Below are 19,010 nucleotides of genomic sequence, written 5' to 3' on the forward strand. Positions count from 1 at the left end.
GAGGGGGACGGGGGCTGGCCGAGCCGCCACAATGGGAGTGCAGCACCACCGCTGATTAACGCGCCTCCTTCGTTTGCCATCTCATTTGGAGGAGAGGCCGGGTGCGCAGCGTGCCGGAGCTGGCCTTGAGTCACTGGCAGCTGGTGGCGATGCTGGTGGGAGGAAGGGTCTCGTCCGGGGGCACGAGTGTCCCCTGCCCCCTTGGCTGGTGCATGCCGTGTGCGGCTGTTGGGGTCCCAGACGCGTGTGCAAGTGCGGTGGGTGCACAGGCACCCCCAGACCTGCTCAGGGACTGGCCCCACATGGATGAGCCTGAGGGCGTCCCCTGTCCTCGGCCACCCATGCTAAAGCGTGGTCCCCAGTGCCTGGCGCTCAGCTGTCCCCTCTCGGCTCTGTCCCGGCCTGGGGCAGGGTGTGGGGTGGGCAGCACCCCGCTGCTCAGCAGGAAGGGGCCGGGGGCATCGCTCGGCTCTGCCCATCAGTGCAGGCAGGGGGGAGCGGGTCCCCTCCGCACCCAGATCTGCCACCCCGAGGTCCCACGGCAGGTTCCTCCGGCGACGTCCCCGCACTGCGCCGTGGGTACAGCCGACAACACGCCAGCTAACGATGAGTTCCTTTTATTAAGGAGTTTAGAAAGTCCACATGTACAGCGTTGGACACCACTCACACACGACCTAGACTTCACGGCACTGCTACACACCACGACCCGGTCCAGGGCTCTGCCGGGAAGGTACGTGGCCAGGTCCCGGACCCCCCGGCCGCCCCTGCCCACCCCTCCCTGGGGAGGTGTCACCACGGACGGGTTTAGGCTAATCCGGGGCCGCAGAGCGATGCGTGCGCTCTTGGGAATAATCCTGGGAAATCCTGCGTCTCGGCGTGGATTAAATACCTCTCGTGCAAGTCAAAACAAAGTCATTAGGGAGTCCTGGGTGACAGTTACACAAGGGTGTGCTACCGACAAACTGCATGTACAATGTTCCCTCCCCGGGGAAAACACCGGTGGGGGGGTCCAGGGAGGGGACGAGCCTTCCCGCCCGGGGCACGTGGCTCTGTGTGCCTTCTTGTCCGGAAGGTGAGTGCTAGAAAACCCAGCTACAGCTAATCCACTGAAATAAAGGAACAGAAAGTAAAGACAGGTACCGTGCTCCCTGCCTGCGTGGGACCCTTTCCGGAGGGGTCTGGCAGGGTGCAGGAAGCCCCTCGGGAGTTGCTGGGGTCTCCTGAGCTTGTGCTGGCTGGGAAACGCCACCGCTGAGCTCCCCAAATCCTATCGCTCGAGAAAGCCAGCCTGGCCGGCTGCTCTGGGCAGGGATGGAGGAGGCAGAGCTGGTGCCTGCACCCGGGGCTCATCCTCACCCGAGGGCTCCAAGGAACGTCTCTGGCAGAGGGGAAAGCTGCGGTGATCCCCAGTGCATCCCCCTTTCCCCAGCAGGACAGACAGATGGGGACCCTGGCAGGCAAATGGGCTTGTCCAGCGCAGGATCCGAGGTGGTGAAGGCTTTAAAAAAACAAAGAGAAGCACACAGGGAAGTACAAATCTGCCGCAGCCGGGAAGATGAGCCTTTGATCTTCCCATGCCTTAAGCCCCCCTGGAAACGGGGACGGCAGGAGCTTTCCTCCCCTCCTTGGGCAGTCTGTCCATCCGACGGTGTTTCCTGGGGCCAGGGACGGGGGCTCTGCTCCCCATTGCTGCTGTAGCACAGGCAGAAAATCGCGTAAAGGGTGGCAGGGTCCTGGCTGTCCCCCTCCCCTCCCTGTTCCCATACAGCCTACTCAGGCTTGGTTCTAATTTTTTTTTTTTTTTTTTTTTGTGGACAAAACCCCCCATTTGAGTCCTTCCAGGGAGCCAGAGGGAGATGTCAGCCCCGCACCCCGTGGCAGCTCCTCCTCGGGTCAGCCGGCGTGAGGCACTGCCTGCCACCCGGTTATCAGGGCCCTGCAGATGCTAAGCCCCACTCGGGGCTTCTTTTTGCAAAACCTTAATGGGATTTGAAGAAATGAAAGGCTTTGAATATCTGCAGGTGCCGAGCCAGAGCGCGGCTCATCTTGGGTGGAAATGAATGCGGTTCCCAGGCGGGGAGCGAGCGGAGGGGGCTCGCCTGGGGTCACGCAGGCGTGCTGTCCAAAGTCAAGGGTTTCGGGAAAGGTCACAGCTTTTGGATGGCAAAAGTCCACCGTGAGCCTTAGCGGGGCTGGTTGGGAGGGAGGAGCTGCAAAATGTTGGCAGAGCCATGCTGGGAAGCGAGCCTTCCTCGCCTCCTCCTCCTTGCCGTGCTTCCCGTTTCCCCAGCGCTGCCAAAACAGCTGCGTGCCACGCTCGGTTCTGAGTGCGCATCCTCGTAGCACCACGCCGGCTTGCCTTGGGGTGTCCCGACCTGCCAGGAGGCTCCAGGAGCCGGGACAGGGATGAAGGAGTTTGTAGTTGTCCCTTTCCGGCTGCATTGCTCTTGCAGAGGCGAGCGTTTACAGGCTAGAGAAGGACTTGCTGGCACGGTCAGGCACCTGCGTGGGCTGCGACCCAGCCGAGCCCTCCCCATCCCCAGTAGCACCATGGGGTGAGCTGGAACCGCAGAGCAGCAGCCTTGTCCCACTCCTGGGGGCTGCGTGGGGCTTGGGGCTCCCCACAGCGAGTGTCTGCCAGTCCCTTGCCAGCTTGGCGAGGCCGCTGCCGGGTGTCTGTGCCCGTGGCGGAGATGAGCAGAGGTGCCCAGCCTGCCCGGGCTGCTGCATCCCTCCCTCCCTCCAGGCAGACCCTTTTCCTCCTTGCCCGACCCTGCTGGGTACCACTCCCCAAATCCCTGCATCCCGCTGCCCTCTCTGCTGTAGCCGTGAGCACCAGCCACGGGTCACGCTCTGGCCAGGACACCATTTTGGCTGCAGGGGAGCCACAGCAGCGGGAGCAAAGGTCTGGTGATGTCCACGGGCACCCAGGAGCGAAAGCCGCGCTCCCTGAGGGCAGGCACTCCCGAGGGGCCCCCTAAAGATGGGCTAGCCCTTGGGGAGGATGGTGGCAGGGGGACAGGGCTGCAGGGCGGTGGGGAAGGGCAGGGGGCTGGGCACAGGGTGCAGGGGGCTCGCACCATCCAGCTAATTCTCCTCCCGGATGGGCCGGATCTTCATCTCGGTGAACTTGAGGGAGTACTGCCAGCCGGTCCAAGAAGACCACTCGATGCCGTCGGCGTAGGAGCTGTGGTGGCCCTTGAGGTACTGCCCGTTGAGGTTGGAGGTGTGGCAGTTGCGGTACCACCAGGCGCCGTGGTAGAAAGCCGCGCAGTTGTTCTCCGAGTGGTCGTTGTCCAGGTCCTTGGTGGTGAACTTCATCCCGTTGTGCTTCAGGAAGGAGTCGCCTGCCAGCAGGGTAAGGAGCCATGATGGGCCCTTTCCTGCCTCTCACCCTCGGACTGTCTCCCACCCCGGGGGGCTCCCCTGGGCACTTGGGGTCACCCACCCTGCAACCACCCAGCCACAGCCCCTCTCCTGCCTCCAGCCTCCAGCTCCCCGTGGCTGCGGGGATGCAGCCGGCGCTGCCGCCAGTGCTGGACGAGACCGCCAACGCCCAAGCGAGGGGCTTTGGTGGCCATGGGCTCCCCCTGCCCCGCGGGGCCACGCGCATCCCCCCACACCACCACCCTACCTGCCGTCCCCGAGTAGTCGGCGATGGAGATGGGGTACCCGTCCTCCTCGGGATCGACGGAGAAGAGCCCCACGCCGAAGCTGCCGTAGTGGGCGAAGGCGGTGCCATTGTCGAAGTCCTCCAGGTCGATGCGGAGCTCGTAGCTGCCCTGCACCGTCAGCACGTGGATCCGCTTCAGCCCTGCGGCGGAGGGAGGGGGCGAGTGCGGGGACCCCGGCGGGTACAGGGTGGCCGGGGGTCCCTGGGGAGGGGGTTTGGGGCAGGACGGGCAGCGGTTCCCACCCTCCAGCCCTCGCTCTGTTATTGCCGCACGGCCAAGGGCACGCGCTCAGCTCGCGGGCAAATGGCCCCATCGCTTCTGAGCCCCTCTGCAGCTGCCCGGTCCCCTCCCCGTCTGCCTGGGCCGTCACTCCTAGGCCGTGCGTTGGCCGAGGGGGTCTCGGTGTCCTTTCCTTTGCAAAGGAAATCCCGGACCTCCCCGGGGTTGCCGGGGGGACGCAGGTTTTGCCAGCCCACCCAGGAGCGGGCACCGCCATCCCCACGCACCTAACCAGTGCTCTCCTGTCAGCTTCCCGAAGCCATCCCGATAGGCTTCCCAGCCGCGGAAAAAGTTCACGGAGCCGTCCTCCCGCCGCTGAAACACCTGGGGAGACATGCGGGGCGTCAGTCGTGGGGCTGCTCGGAGCCCGCGCACCCCGGGCAGCCCCCCTGCTCCCCACCGTGCTGCCCACCCCTCCCTGCTGCTGCTTTATTAGATGCGGGCGCAAATTAAACCCTTTCAACTCAGTAATTACACGGGGACACCCGCGAGCAGGTCCCCAGGGAAATGCCGGATCATTATCTGCCAGCTCCTGGGGATGGGTGAGTTGGTTCGGATAAAACACTTCACTGGATCCTCTGCCTGGAAAAGGGAGCAGAGCTCGGGAAACCTGCGGTGTGATCCTGCGGGAAGGTGGTCGGTGCCCCAGGAGGGGTGAGCACCCCCCCCACGCCTGGATCGAAACAGCCTGGGCTCTGCGAGGGCACGTGGGAGCAGAGGGATGGACGGACAGACGGCATGACTCGAGGTGCATCCCCGCAGCGCGTGCTGCCCAGGCGGTCATCCTGCAAACGTCGGGATGCTCGGTGCTGCGTAAAACTGCTCTCTCCTGGGCAGCTGCCCTGTGATCATTCCTGTGATGGCCTCGTTAGTCTCCCAGAGAAATTTATTGCGGGGCACCGACCATCCTGACTCCCGCAGAGCCCCCAGATCCCAGCCAGATCCCCAGGGCTCAGTGCGGCTTTTCTCCTCGGAGCCTTTCCCTTTTCCTCTCCCATCTGCTCATTGGCATGTCGTGCCCTGTGCGTTTCATCCCCTTTTGTCCATAGTTTCGGGTTTGATTTATTGATGATGATCCAGAAATGCTGCTCCACGTCCAACCGTTTGAACTTAATTAAGCCTCCAGCTCTGGATTAATTGCATTAAACTTGGCTCAGCCAGCCTGCCCGATTGCCACCAAGAGCAATGCTCCCATGGCTGCAGGGGGGACACACGACAGGGCGCTCGGCGATTTAGGAACAGCCACCCCATGGGCCAGCAGCCAAGGGGCCAGAGCACCCCATCTGCAGGGCTGGGCCGTGCCGCTGAGCCCATTCACCCCATTTCCAGCATCCCAGGCTCGGGCAACGCCGCTGACCCCCTGCACCAGCCGGGAAGCCGCCGTGCTTTGCTCCACCGCGGGGATGCCCCTTCGCAGCCTCCCCCAGCTACTCCTGCCCTCCTGCACACACGGGGTTTCACGCCGGCGTGCAAAGCAGAGCCAGATCGTGAACTTCATGTTGTTTTGCACTTCACCAGACAGGCACTTTTTGGGGCCGGGGATGCCTGGCACAGGCTCCGGCGCGCTCCTCGGCACGACACGGCTCTGATCCTGCTGTACTTACCTTCTAGAATTAGAGCCTTAATTTTTATCCCTGCGTTGAGCACTTGAGAAGCTGCGGTTAAGCCTGTTTAAAGGGGCTTTCTTCAGGCTTGCTGGGAGAGGGGGGATGGCGTGGCTGGACGGGGGCCCGAAGCTGATTTTCCCCGGCCGACATCGGCTCCAGCGCTGCCGCACAGGGAAGGCGGCGGAGGCAGCACCAATGCTCCCTCTTAATCGGCTTTGACCCGCGGTTGTAAATAGGCCGATTGCCTGAGCGGTGCCCAGCGACGCGTGCGGGGCACGTCTCCGTTGGCTCAGCCTCAGCACGGCTCGGCAATCACCCCGGGTGCCGGAGGAGCCCTTGGTGCGCCGCTGCCCACCGGGCTTGGCCCCAAGGGGCTTGAAACTGGTTTGGAAAGGCTGATGGGTGCTGGAGGTGCTGTGTCCTCCTGGGTCTCCTGCTCCATCTTCATCATCTCTCATGCATGGTCCCTCCTCGTGCTTCACCCACCCACCTCTCCCGTATGCGGGCAAGGAGGTGGGAGCCGCCTCCTTGCCCCCCGTGCCGGGATGCTGCCTGCACTGGGATGCTGCGTGCACGGGTGACCCGCAGGCTCGCTGCCACGCTCCCAGCCCTGCCTTGCTGCTCTTTTCTTCCTCATCAAATATGCATCAGCCCATCTTAAGCAAAAAGGATTTCCTTCCCTTCTTTAAAGGCAAGGCTGAAATATTTATCTCCCCCGCTCTCTGCCTCCCCCGGTCACGCTGAGCTTGTGGGGCAGAGACAGGCTCCTGCACAGGCACTAACCCAGAAAAATGGGTTAAAAACAGAGAAAAGTGGGAGCGCCAGCCTGTGTCTGCTGTGGTGTTGGCAGTGAGGGAGGGCTCTGCTCCCTCTCCCCGCAGCCCCATGATGCCAGCCCCCCCCCGCAAGTCCCCAGAGGGCTCAAAACCCCACCACAGCCGCAGCCTGGGCAGATGCTCGGCCATCACTTTTCTGCCACCGCAGCGCTTGAGGTCCCGGTCAGGTTTTTGGCAGCCACGGCACAGACCCCACAGCCCCAGCCCTGCAGCATTCCTCTGAGCCCCCATCCCAGCGGGGCGACCATTTTGGGGTTCAGCCACAGACAAGACAAACGCGGAGCATCGCAGGAGCCGGTCCGGGATGCGCCGATGCCGTGCGATCGCCTGCGAACACCACAGCCGGCAGTGCTGCCTGTCCTGGGGACCCGGCCGCTCCCGCCTGTCCCCGCCGGCAGAAGCATCTCGTCCTCATTCGTGGCAACACATCAATCACGTCTTTTGGAAGCAGCATGCATTTCCCTGGGCTCATCTCAACCGCTGCCTTCAGCTGATCCCAGCCCATGTGTAAATGCATCAGCGTGTTCAAACCCCCAGCCCGTGCTGGCACCCCCCCGGCGCGTGATGAGCGGGCTGGGCGAAGCCGTCCCCGGGGCCGCAAGTGCCCGTGAAGCTGAAGCTTCACCACGGCCCTTGTCCTGCTGGCACAGCCTTTTCTTCCACATCTTTCGGCTTTCCCACCACTTCATGATACGCACTGTACATGGAAATTGATGCTGAGGTGGCTGGAGCCATCGTGACACCGTTGCTTACAGGGCCGAGATGCTGATCCCGGGGGGTTTTGCCCCAGCTGGGCAGCGATGGAGGCTCAGGGGTACCAGGAGGAGCACAGGGTGTTTGCAAAGACTTCTCAACACAACAGCAGATGAAGAGGCAACTTTTTCAGGTCCCCTAGGATGCCAAGACTTCCATGCCCTCCGTCACCCCGTTATTACTTTAATAAAGTGCCAGAGGTGAGTGTCAAAGCGGGGGAGTCAGGGTCAGGGCAATTACACAGCTGCAGCTCGTCGCTGCCGCAAGGCTTGGGTCTGCACGAGGGAGTCGCCGCAATTAAAGTCAGCACTGAGCACGGGACGTGGATGCTCCCGTTGGCGCCAGCAGGCACCGACCCAGACCCACAGCCCAGCTGGCTGCAAACGTGGCCCCACTGCTGGTGGGCAGGACCATGGCGGGACAAAATAGACTGGGGGGTGTGCGGGGGGCTCCCCAGCTCTTCCCTCCCACATTTCTTTGCCTTCATGTCACCCTGCCCTGCATGGACACCGATGCTGGCTGCCCTCTCTGCCAGATCTCTGCTTTTTGACTATGCAAACCAGGCAGCAAACAGCCCCAGAGCTGCAATCGCTCACACAGCACAGGGGACTTCAACTGCCCCGGGCTGGACGCAGCCGCCGCGGGGAGGAGAGGCGCTGGTCCGGCAAGGGCTGTGCCTTGCTCAGCCTTCCCCACAAAGGGGATGGGGAACGACCAGTGACCCTGCCTCTGGCAAGGGGACAGGGTGACACTGCAAATCACGCCATGGGGATGGGGAAGTGCTGAGCAGCACCTGGTGAGTAACCCCAGGTGGGTTTCTCCCCAATGGGGTATCAGGGTGGCTCTTCCCCGGCTCCCGTGGTCTCTAAGCCGTCCATGCAGGCTAAGGCTTAGCTCAGCAGCTCCCAAGTCAAAATTGATTCAGCTGCTGCCATCGCTTCCACCCACCCACCCACATGCAAATAAGCCCAAATGTCAGGAGTAATCACTCCAGAGGAGGAGGGGAGGAAAATTTCCCAGGCTTTGCACCACGATGCTCAGCTGTGCCATGGCTTACCTGGAGCCTGGCTGAGTCAGCACCCCAGGGACCCACTCCGTGTCCCCAGCCCCACAGGAGATGGCTGAGACACCCCACCACCACCCCCCTGGGGGGCTCGAGGTATGTTTGGGACCCTGCACTGCAGAGTAGCCACAAGAAATGGGAGTCTGGGGATGAGCACCCTCAGCCCCACTCTGGATGCGCCCGGTTCCAGAGTGCCGGGATTCGGCACCCGGTTTGGTTTCTCTGCCCCAGTTGCAGCAGGGCAGAGCTCGGTGCTGCCTGGCTGTGGTGCTGCAGGCAGCACCGTACTGGCCCTGCTGCTGGAGCCCGCGATGCTGCCGGGTGTAAAATCATTTGCTTCGCCCCCTCCCCAGCCCAGCCGGAGCCCTCTGGGCTGCAGCAGCTTTAAATAAGCCTCTGAGTGTCTCGCTAATCACCTTGGGCTGCTCTTCAGGCAGTGCTTGAGCACGGCTGGAGCTGGCGGAGGCTGTGCACGGGGTTTGCAAGGACCCTCCCCACCCTGGGGAGCAAGTGGGGTCCCCCCTGCCTTTCCCTCTGTGAGGCCCCCAGGAGGTGGGGTCCCCAGGGCTGGGCTGTGCCTCAGTTTCCCAGCTGGAGCTGCTGGTACCGACCTGTGCATGACAGGTTGCTCCTGCCTGGGGTGGGCTCTGGGTAGACCAAGGCCGAAGGCTCATCAGCCCCCTGAGGGCAGGGGGGCTAAGCTCCCTCCTGGCACTGCTCAAAGCTGCTTAGGAGAATCAGATCGTGGGGATTTGTTTCCTAGAGCACCCAGCTGGAGGGGCACTGGCCGGCTCGGCTCACCCAGCATGTCCTCAGGGGAGCGGCTGCCTGCCCACCCCTCCCCGTGGGCCCCCCGCTGCCTCCCTGGGACCCCTCACTGCCCTGCCGGCACCCCGAGCGATGCCGTCCTGGGTAGGGGCCACTGGCACCCAAGGGACCCCCAGGGCAAAGGAGGTCTCCAGGCTTGGGGCTGCCAGCACCGTGCCCCCCCCGTCCCCCCGCTCCCTTCCCCCATTACTGTGATTACAGGGCTGTTGCAGCCGCCACGGCAAAGCGAATTGGACAGGGCGGCCGGGGAGCGAGTGAATCAGCGTGGCACCGGAGCTGCCCCGGGCCACCCCTGTGTTAGATGAGGCGAAAAACGCTGGATTTGGGGTCTGTCCTGACCAGGATTTGGGGTCTGTCCTGAGCCCTGGCACCAGCTCACCAGGACCACGAGGACGGGGCAAAGCACAGTCATTCGCCCCATGGCACAACGCAGCTACGCTGTGCCCCAGCTGGGCACCAGCCCTACCAAGGACGAACTCCAGCCCTGGCACCCAACTCCCCACCCGAAACCACCCTCCAGCTCCAGCCAAGCTCCGCCAGCCCGGGGCAGGGCCGCTGGGATCAGCTCTGCCGATGCTGCGGCACACGTAACACGCTCAAGCCTGTTCACTTGCTTCCCCAGGGGTCTGGGCACCCTGTGCACAGCCAGACCCTGTTAGCATTTATCCCCCATCCCAATGTCACGTCCAAGCGCTGAGAGTGACGTCTCCCACCCCCAGCATCCCGGTGAGGGGACAGCCCGTAGCCGGCGGTAGCATCTCCCGGTGGCCCCCAGCACGGCGGCAGCTTACCGTCCAGCCACCCCCGTCAGTCGTCATGTCACAGTAGACCTGGAAGCCGGAGGGATAGTGCATGGGGAAGATGGAGTAAATCCCATCCTCTTGCTGTCCGCTCGCATAGATGTCAAAGCAGTCTCGGGGCCGGGAGCCTGCAGTGTGGCATTGGGATGGGGTGGGACGAGAGGAAAGCTGGTTAATTAATGTTCTAATTTAATGTCTTGCCATTTCTTTCAGGCTCTGAACCTTGCTGCCAGCTCTAGTTGGCGACTCAGTGCTGCCTTGTTCTTTCCCTCCTTTCTCCTCCGACGCTCAGGGCGAGCGGTGCCCGGGGGGACGCAGCCACCGTGGGGACTCCCCGCCGGCAGCTGGCAGGGACCGACTCCATGTCCCCGTGTGACAGCAAGGGCGGGCTGGGACCCAGCCGGGGAGGAGGGAGCCGATGCCCGGAGGCAGCTGCAGGCAGAGTGTGGGCACGTGCTCGCGGCCCCGGGACAGTCTTACTCAGCTTCATCTTAACCAAATGATGATGAATGTGACTGTTTATTCTGAGTCCCGTGCAGCGCTGCCGTCTGCACCCGAACAAAGGGGAACAGTCACTTCTCGCTCTGATTTTGCCCCAGCTACGTCTGCGTGGGGAACAGGTAGGTCTGCAGGGGTGCGAAGTGGCTTTTGTGCTGGCTTTGCAGGCTGGTTTATGGACAACTGGGGGCCACACAGTGAGAAACGCACCTTCTAGGACACAACTTCCCATCTTCCTCCTGCCCCATCTCTGCCAACTCCTTGCCACCCCCCACTGTATTAAATCCCTTCTCCAGGCTGGTTGTCTTCCTCCCTTCTTCTTAGGCAGAGATCTGCTGGGAGCAGCCCCAGGTACATCCCTCTCCCCGGGGACCGATGGGGGACACCATCTCACCGTTGGAGCAGCCCCGGGGCCGTGCTCCCCTGGCCGACGCTCGCTGCAGGTCAGCCTTGAGCCGGGGCCGGGCGCCGCCACGCTCCTTCTGCAGCGTTTCCAGGACGTCGCTGACGGAGCTCACCAGCCGAGCCATGTTGGTCTGGCTCTCCGAGAGCAGCTGTGGGTGGGGGACATGTTAAGAGGGACAAGGTTAAACGTGGTTAAACCTCTTCCACCGCCCAGTCCCACCACCACCCCACTGCGGGGATGCTCTGCCCGCTCCCACGGCTCCCCAAGCGCCTGTGGGCAGCAACGCTCCCTGCCAGATTATGGGCTGGTGGGGGTCGGATGGGGACATAAAAGCCACAGCAGGTCCCATGCAGCATCTCTGGTGCTTTTTGGCCCGAGGTCAGGGTCCAGACAGCGCTTATTGCTGTCGAGGCTGAAAAATCCCCGAACCTGGGTGCGTCGGTGCCGCCACCCCGTGGGATATAGAGCATCTCTGGGCAAGGGGACGGGATCGTGGAGGCAGCAGGAATAGCCATGTCCTGAGACAGCCGCCGGCTCTCCACTGTCCCCCGAGGTGACCCGGGTCAGGCAAGTGACGTGGGGTGGCTGCAGCAAAGCAGCAGGACGGGGAGCGAAGCGAAGCAGCGAGGATCGAGCAGCTCCGGACAGCTGAGCACCAGGAGGGATGGGCACAGAGCCGAGCATCCAGCCGTGCCCTGGGTCTTGCTACAATGCCCGGAAGATCCCTGGTGTACCCAGGTAAACATTTCAACACAGCTCATGGGCTGGGAAATTCTGGGGACTGTAAATAAGGGGGGGGCTGATGGCTGCATGAACCGCTCTTTGCATGGTCCTGTGCTGTTCTCGGTTCTGCTCAGAGCCCCCAAACTGGACCTGGAGCTGGGAGACCCGCAATGTGGGAGGCTGCATACCCAGCTTGCCGGCACCGGGGCGGTTTCGCAGCGAGACACGGGCGGCTGATGAGCTGGAGCTGAAGTTGTGCTTCCTAACTTGCAATTCCCAAGTGCCTGCCTTAAACCTCAGCTCCTGCCGGAGGTTCCCCTGGACACCGTGGGCAGCGGCTGCAAGCAGTCATGCTCCAGGGACATGGGGACAGGGCGGGTCTGTCCCCAAGGAGCACCATGTGGCACCCCCAGCCCCAGCTCACCTGGATGAGCCTGCCCTGCTCACCCTGCAGGGCGCTGAGCTCCTGTCCCATGGCGCTGTGCCCCTTCTTGAGGCCGTCGCAGTCGGCACGCAGCTGCACGGCGTGCGTCAGCAGCTTGGCCACCTCGTCCGCCACTGTGACCAGCAGGGCTTTCTGCTGGCTCTTGGTGGCCTTGGCCTCGGCGTCGTGGTCGGTGACGGCGCGCAGCACGGAGGTCTGCAGCCCCTCCAGGCGCCCAAAGGTGCCCGTCGCGTCGGGGCAGTTGGGGTCGATGAAGATGTTGATGCGGGAGCTGTCGGCTTTCTCAATGGTGACCAGCGCGTTGGCCTCCTCAGGGTTGGTGCTGATTACAGGGGGTGACTCGGTGACGGGCGTGTGGTAGTGGTTCATGAAGAGGATGGCCCCCGTGACCGTCACTGCCAGGAGGACAGCCACCGAGAGCAGGACCGTGCACAGGATGTACCCGCAGCTCATCCTCTGCAGACAGAGAGATGGACGCCGTCAGGACCCATCCGGACGGATCCATCCCACCTCCCTTCATCCGAGAGGTGGGTTCAAACCCTCACAGGCTTTGCAGGGTCCAGCAATGAGGGAGGCGATGTTGGACACGGAGATGGTGGCAGAGGAAGGGACACGGGGAGCCCGAGGACCCTGCGGCTCTGCCAGGGACGTGGAGGCCACAGGCGAGCGCTCAGCAAGCAAAGTAGCTAAACCCGCCTGGGAACCAGAGGTATGAAATAATAAAGAGAGCGAAGCACAGCAGCCGTGTGCTCCTGCTGGCATGTTTTATTTAAGGTGGTGATACTCAGCCGGAGCGGCCCTGGCTCCCCGGGAGGTGCGTGCGGGGCTCCCTGCTGCCCTGGGCACAAATATGGGGAGAAAAAGGGAAAAACATCCCCCGTGTCCTCGGCACCGCAGGGAAAGCAAGGGGGTGAGGGAAGGCAGGGGCTGTGGATCCAGGGGTGGCTGTGGATTGATGTTGGGACCACACTGCCCTGAGCACCGTGGGGACCACTTCGCAGAGGACATCTCCCAGCTGGGGGGGGTGGCTACACATCCCTGTCCCCCTTGTGCCCTCACTGCCTGCCAGAGGGGAGCAGAGTTGCTCCCAAAGCCCTCAGACCTGGCCCGGAGCCTCCTGGCAACGGGGAGTCACCGTGGGAAAGGTCTCTGACCCCCCCTGAGCACCTCCAGCAGCTCCGCTGCTGCAGGGACCCATTGGCTCAGCCTGCGGGAGCTGCTCCATGTGCACCAAGAGCCTTTTCTCCTTGCAGAGCATGAGGTGCCAACGCCGTCAGCGCGGAGGGACCGAGCTGCCACCCAGCCACATCAACCCCTGCCACCCCCCCGCTGCCTCCCCTTCTCATTACACCTGCAGGACAGAGGCTGTGATTTTCCCCTGACCCCAGCCACGGCTGTCACAAGGAATTGCAGGGCTGCCAGAAAGCTGCAGATTCGGAGAGACAAAGACTACTTTCCCCAGAAACAAGGGGAAAATTGCTGCATCTGCAAAGATTTCCCAGGCCCTGTCCCCTCCTGTGCACATCTATCTGGAGTGACACCTTCCTTCAAGCACCCTTCATTTCATTCACGCTCCTGCAACCATTTGCATTAAGGTGACCGAGGCTGCGGCGGGGCTAGCTGGGCAGGGGCTGGGGGGCCGCGAATGCCCTGCCAGCCCCGGGGGGATGCTCTGGGTTCCTTCCCCAGCCCACAGAGCAAGGCTGGAGATGCAAACGGTGCTGGGCTGACTGGGAAGCCACCCTGCAGGGACCTCCGTAACGAGGCAGCCCCGGGCTCAGCCCCTCGGGGTGCATTAAAAGGAGGTGTCAAAGGCAATAAGGGGAGCTTTGGGCAAGCAGGGGGTCCAGGAGTTTGCCCTGTGTTTGCAGACACAGAGCCCTGGCTCGGGGGCATGAGGAGCACCAGCAGCAGCAGGACAGTGGCAGATGGAAGTGGGAGATGCCCATCGCTGACACCCACACGTGGACACCCAGGACCTGGGCTCGACCTGGTTCCTCAGCACCCTGCAAGTGCAGAAGTGACAGGAGGGATGGCTGCTGACCGGAGGCCAACGTCGAGCGGTTTGGGATCCACGGGGTGAGCAGGGACCATGTCCCCACAACTGTCCCAGCTATGGCAGCACCTTCAGCTCCCTGGCTCTGCGCCCTCCTGTCCTGCACGCTGCTGCTCCCCACCACACTGATGTCCCCAGCTCAAAACGTGGCTGATGGGACATGCAGATGGGCTGCAACAACTGAGGGACCCATCTGAGAGTGAAGGGTTTCGGGAGTAGAGCCATGCACAGCCCATGCTTCCGTTCCTGCAGCCACACAAATCCCATCTGGGCTTTAACACACCAAAATCCTGCAACTCTGCCCGGGAGCTGCATCCGGCTGTTTTCCAGCCTTCAAGCCCCAGCATCGCTGCCCTCCTGCCGGCACCGGGAACTGGGGCAGGAACTGGGGGCCGACCTCCTTTGCACTCAACCACCTCTGCTTGCAACCGCGAGATCCCGAGCAGTGGCAGCTTTACAAGTCCCACAGCGTTTTGCTGGCAGGTTGTGTTACCTGGCAACCTGCAGCGGGGAGTGGAGGGAAACACTCAGCCAGCAGCACCAGCAACGCTCCGAACTGGGGTGTGGGTCCCCCCGAATCCCCCCAGCACGGCAGCCCTGCAGCTGCACGCCCAGCTCCCAGCACGGGGCCCTGCGGATGCCTCTGCCGCACGCTCCTGCCTGGCCACGGCCCTCGTGGCTCCAGGGGTTTCTGCTGTCCATTGCACGGCCTCAGGCCCCTGGATCTTCTTGCCAAGGCTTTTAGGCAGCCGCAGGATCTCCCTGTTGACCATGTGGCAGCTGCCCCGGTTACTGATGTCCCCCTGGGGACATCCATCGGGCTGGGGGTCCCAGTGTTTCCAAATCACTCCTCCCTGAAGAGAGGAGAAGCTGCGAGGCTGGGAAGTGCTCGGGTTGAGTGGAGCTTCACTTGCAGACCTGCTCTGGAGCTGGGACTGGAGGTCGGGAGGGAGCCCCGGCCAGGAATCGAGGCACTGTTGCCTCCCTGGTGCAAAGCCGAGCCGGGCTCTCGGTGCCCTGGCTGGCCCAGGCACTATCTCTATGTTTGGCCACCATGCCCCATGGGTGCTGGGTACTCGGTGCCCCAGCCATGCTGCCTGAGCAGCCCGTGGGCTGCCTTGCACCCATCGTGCCCCCACCAAGCGTCCCCCAGCCTCCTCAGCCAGCCGGACAGGCGAGCGGCTGTGCTGGGTGGGGAGACGGCAGCTCCAGCACACACAGCCTGCGGGGAGGGAAGGACACGAGCCGGATTGTTCCCGGAGCAGTTGGAGCAGAGCCGGAGGTGGGCTGGTCCCCGAGGAGCACGGACGGAGAGCGGTGGCGGGAGAGGCTGAGCTCTGCCGTGGGCGATGCTCTTTGGAGAGGAGGGGCCCTTTGCTCCTGCCAAAGCGGCTGCTCTTTGCCGGCTCGCCAGGCAAGCTCCGCACTGTGGGATGGCGGGCAGTGATTGCGGGCAGCCCTGGGTGCTCACCCCTGAGCCATGCCCCCAGCCAGGTACGAACCAGGACCCCAGTTGTGCTTCTGAGGCAGGTGACCACTGTGCTTTGCATTGCTCAGGCTCAGCTGCTGGGGCAAACTTTAGTCCAGGTACCCCCACCTTACTGCCGGGGTCCACACAGCCCCAGGACACCTCTGAAGGAGCCCCAGGGCAGCAAGGGCCAGTCCCCCACCCCCCCCAAGCCACTGCTCACTCCAGAGCTGCTCAGGCAGCTCATTTTGCATCCCAGCCGCTCGCCCTGTGCTGCTCTGCTGCCCCTCTCGAGTGTCCCTGCCTGTCCAGCTCTGCTGCTGCTGCTCAGCTGTGTGCAAGGCTGCAGCCCCCATCCCTGCTTGCCCTGGGGCAGGGGCTGTACCCCCGCCACCCCCCCCCCCGCACCCCGCCGCTCCCTGCGCCCTCCTAACACCGCACTTCACTCGCTCCCTGCAGGCACAGAGGCTGATGAACTGAATTTCGCTCCTGTTACCTGCTCTCCTCCGTCATCCAAAGCCTGCCTGCTACCGCTCCTACACAGCGCGCTTTGCGGCTCAGAGAGAGGAGAGGAGAGGGCTGGCGAGCACGCCGGAGCTGGCTCCACGGGTGAGCACGCAGGCGGGCTGGGACGGGTTTCCACCGGAGCTTACGTGAGCTGGGAGCCCAGCACCGGCTGCACAACAAATCTGTGCCTCCCTCGCAACCCCCTGCACGAACCCCCTGCTGTGTTGTACAGCCCCGTACAGGCGGTGGGGCTGGATCCATCCTGCCCAGCTCATCCGTGGGGCCATGGGGGGGCACAAAGCCGGGCGGAGAGCGGCAGCCTGGTTCCAGCCGGACGGCACCGCTCGGACCCCTGCGTGGAGGGGCTGTGTGCCAGGGAGGCACTCTGTCGGGAAGGGGAGAGGAGAGCGAGGTTTCTCTCTTGGGGGGGTCTGGGGCCTCCCGTGCCACTCGAGGTGGGCAGCCCCTCTCCAGCGAGGCGAGAAAGCCCTTCGGCATGGATGGGCTGACTGGGGAGAAGAGGGCTCGGAGAAGGGTGTGCAGAAGGGAGAAGTCGGGCAGAAGTCCCTTTCCTGCATCGCTGCGGGTAGAAGGGGGACAGGGAAGTGGCAAGACCTGGGGGGCAAGTTGGCCTCACGGCGGGGGCCAGCTGCTCCTCACCATCCTCACCCAGCACCAGGGTGCGGAGGGAGGGCTAGTGCTGCCAGCGCTTGGCTCCTTCCCTTGACTCACGGACTGTCAGAGACTCGCTTTCCCCTAGCTCTTCCCAGGCATGCTTGCCCGTACTCTGCACCCCTTCCCTTCCCGCCCTGCCTGCACCCCGAGTGAAGGCAGGGCAGTTGCGTGCCCTGGCCATGCAGCCGTGCCTGCGCTTCCCTGCCTGCTCTGGCACACTCGGCGGCTGGAGGCCGGGCAGCTGGCCGCTACCTGCACGCTGGGCTGGAGGAGCTGGCACACGTGCGGCGGGTTGTGCAAACAGGCTCCGGCACGTGCCAGATCCCCCGCGTCGCCACATGCTTTGCCACCGCTTCGCCGCACCCCACCGCAACGCCGGCCTCTCCCCAAAAACCCGGGGGGCTCCTGGAGGTTAAGAGAGGGCCAGGCAGTGGGGCGTCCCCAAACCAAGAGGGATGGCTCCGGCTGCAGCAGGGAGCTGAGATGCCAAATCCCTTTCGAAGGGTTTTTTAAGCAGTTTAAAACGTGCAGCGGTTCATCAGAGGCATGTGTGGCAGCCCCGGAGCATCGCCCGCCGCCTGACCGAGGGGCAGCCCCGGCGCTGGAGGGTGAGGGGGGGCCACTGGCTGCCAATAAACAAACTCAATAATTCGGGGGGGGGGGGGGAAGGGAGGCAGCCCGGGGGGCTCCGCACGGGAGAGGCCGGGGGGCAGCTGACCCCGCCGGACTGCACCGGGAGAAAAGCTCGTTAGGGGGAACGGGGGGGGGGGGCTTCGGTTGGACCCCCCGGGCTGGCTCCTGCCCCGCTGCCCCCCGTTGCCCCCCGCCGGCCCCTGCCCCGTACCTGCGATTTCTCCTGCTGCCCGTCCTCAAGTTGCGAGGCTCCTCCCATGGTTTTCCAGCGCTCGTTCCCCATCGCGCCGCAACTTCCAGTCCGAGTGCCCAGACCCCCCCCAGACCCCCCCCAGACCCCCTCCCCAGCAGCGCAGCCCCCGGCCCGCCCGCGCTGCCCGGCTGGCCGCGGCGGGAGGACGGGCGGCGGCGGCGGCGGCGGCGGCGGAGGAGGAGGGAGGAAAAGGAGGGAGGGAGGACACGGGCACGGACACGGACACGGGGGTGGGTCTTCCCTTCCCGCCCGCCCCGCTCCCCCCGCCCGCTCGCCCCTGCCCCGGGGGGGCGCTTCCCGCTGCCCCCCCCCCCCCCGTGCCCGCCCGCCCCCCCCGGGTCTCCCCCGGCCCCGCTCCGGGGACACCGCCCGGCGATGCCCCGGGGACTCTCCCCGGCCCCCCAGCGCTGCCCTGCGCCCCTCTGGCCGCCCCAGCGGTTCCGGAGTCACTCCGGATCCGAGCCCCCCCCCCGCCCCGGGGCTCCGCGGCTCCCCAGCTGCCCAGATGTGGCAGCACAGCTGGAGGAGCGGCAGCAGGTAAGGCAGGGGTTGGTGCCAGCGGGTCCAGGGGTGTTACAGGGGGCCGGGGGGCAGGTGGGGCTGGGTGCCCTTTCCAAAGCTACGGTCCCCAGTTCAGCACCCCATGCTGAAGGGGCTCAGTCCCACCAGTGGGCAGAGATGGGCAGGGTGCTGGGGGGGGGGGGGTAACGGGGCAATGCCCCCCCCCCCAAAACCTTTGTGCCCAGGGGTAGCCAAAGTGCTGGAGGCCTGTTAGCAAAACCCAGCGCATGATTTAAAGCTGATGCTGGCTGGGGGGAGGCAGCAGCCGGGCCCCCCAGCACGTGGGCTCACACCGATGCCCACTGGAGCATCACTTGCCCAAACCCCAGTGTTCCCAGCCCAAAGCAGCAGTGCTGGCCCTGCATGCTGCCAGCTCCCATGCAGGAGTCCCTCCCTGGCCTGATTTACCACCACCTCTCCGGGCAGGGATGTGGTTTTCTTTACCGTACCTTTGCGGCACCTCACTTAAATCTTTTATTTGCCGGTTGTCTGACCTGTGGGCAGGAGTGTTGCTAAGAGGTTCAGAGGAGCATCGTGAGACCAGCGATGGCTCAGCCCTGCGTTAATCCATTTGGGGGGAGGCTGGGTTCTCTCTTGATGCCGAGAAGCCCCCAGGAAACCTCCTGGGGGGGCTCTGCAGTCCCCCTGAAAACTCCCCCTACTGCAGTGCAGGGCGGTCCCCTGGGCAGGCGGCACAGCAGGGCTGGGGGTTGCTCCGAACGCCCCCTGGGTCCCTGTCCCTGGGGCTCAGCCCTGGTTGGGACCCCCCAGCAGCTCTTGTGCGGCTTCACTGGGGTGGGGGCTGCCTCCCTACGGCAGCAGACAAGGCACAGGGGTGGCAGGTTGCGTGTGCTGGGGGCCAGGGGTCCAAGCGGCTCCTCTGCAGGACACGCAGCCCATTTTGGGAAGAGTGGGGTGCGTGCTGGGCTGGCAAACGGTGCCGAA

At 64.1% G+C, this 19,010-nt stretch overlaps 1 protein-coding gene across 2 annotated transcripts; it reads right to left on the reverse strand.

Moving 5' to 3' along the window:
* Window positions 1-685: 685 nt before the first annotated feature.
* FIBCD1 (fibrinogen C domain containing 1) lies at window positions 686-17,545 on the reverse strand. Of its 2 annotated transcripts, none has more exons than XM_054848709.1 (7): window positions 17,463-17,545; window positions 11,892-12,368; window positions 10,733-10,892; window positions 9,832-9,968; window positions 4,181-4,277; window positions 3,635-3,814; window positions 686-3,347 (listed from the first exon to the last, which is right to left on the reverse strand). In XM_054848709.1, the coding sequence occupies exons 1-7, from the start codon at window positions 17,532-17,534 to the stop codon at window positions 3,088-3,090; spliced, it is 1,383 nt and encodes a 460-aa protein (XP_054704684.1). In that variant the 5' UTR covers window positions 17,535-17,545; the 3' UTR covers window positions 686-3,087. The 2 variants fall into 2 exon arrangements, with proteins under 2 accessions (XP_054704684.1, XP_054704685.1); XM_054848710.1 differs by lacking the exon at window positions 17,463-17,545 and adding an exon at window positions 15,933-16,017.
* Between the last annotated feature and the right edge of the window lie 1,465 nt (window positions 17,546-19,010).

Source organism: Grus americana, chromosome 20 (assembly GCF_028858705.1).
Source record: "Grus americana isolate bGruAme1 chromosome 20, bGruAme1.mat, whole genome shotgun sequence".
Lineage (NCBI taxonomy): Eukaryota > Metazoa > Chordata > Aves > Gruiformes > Gruidae > Grus > Grus americana.

Excerpts from the sequence above, each read along its gene's own strand:
- FIBCD1 (XM_054848709.1), bottom strand. The coding sequence starts at position 17,534 with ATGGGGAACGAGCGCTGGAAAACCATGGGAGGAGCCTCGCAACTTGAG. Across the intron at positions 3,815-4,180 it reads GACAGGAGAGCACTGGTTAG|GGCTGAAGCGGATCCACGTG; the intron begins GTGCGTGGGGAT and ends CCTCCGCCGCAG. Across the intron at positions 3,348-3,634 it reads CGACTACTCGGGGACGGCAG|GCGACTCCTTCCTGAAGCAC; the intron begins GTAGGGTGGTGG and ends CCCTGCTGGCAG.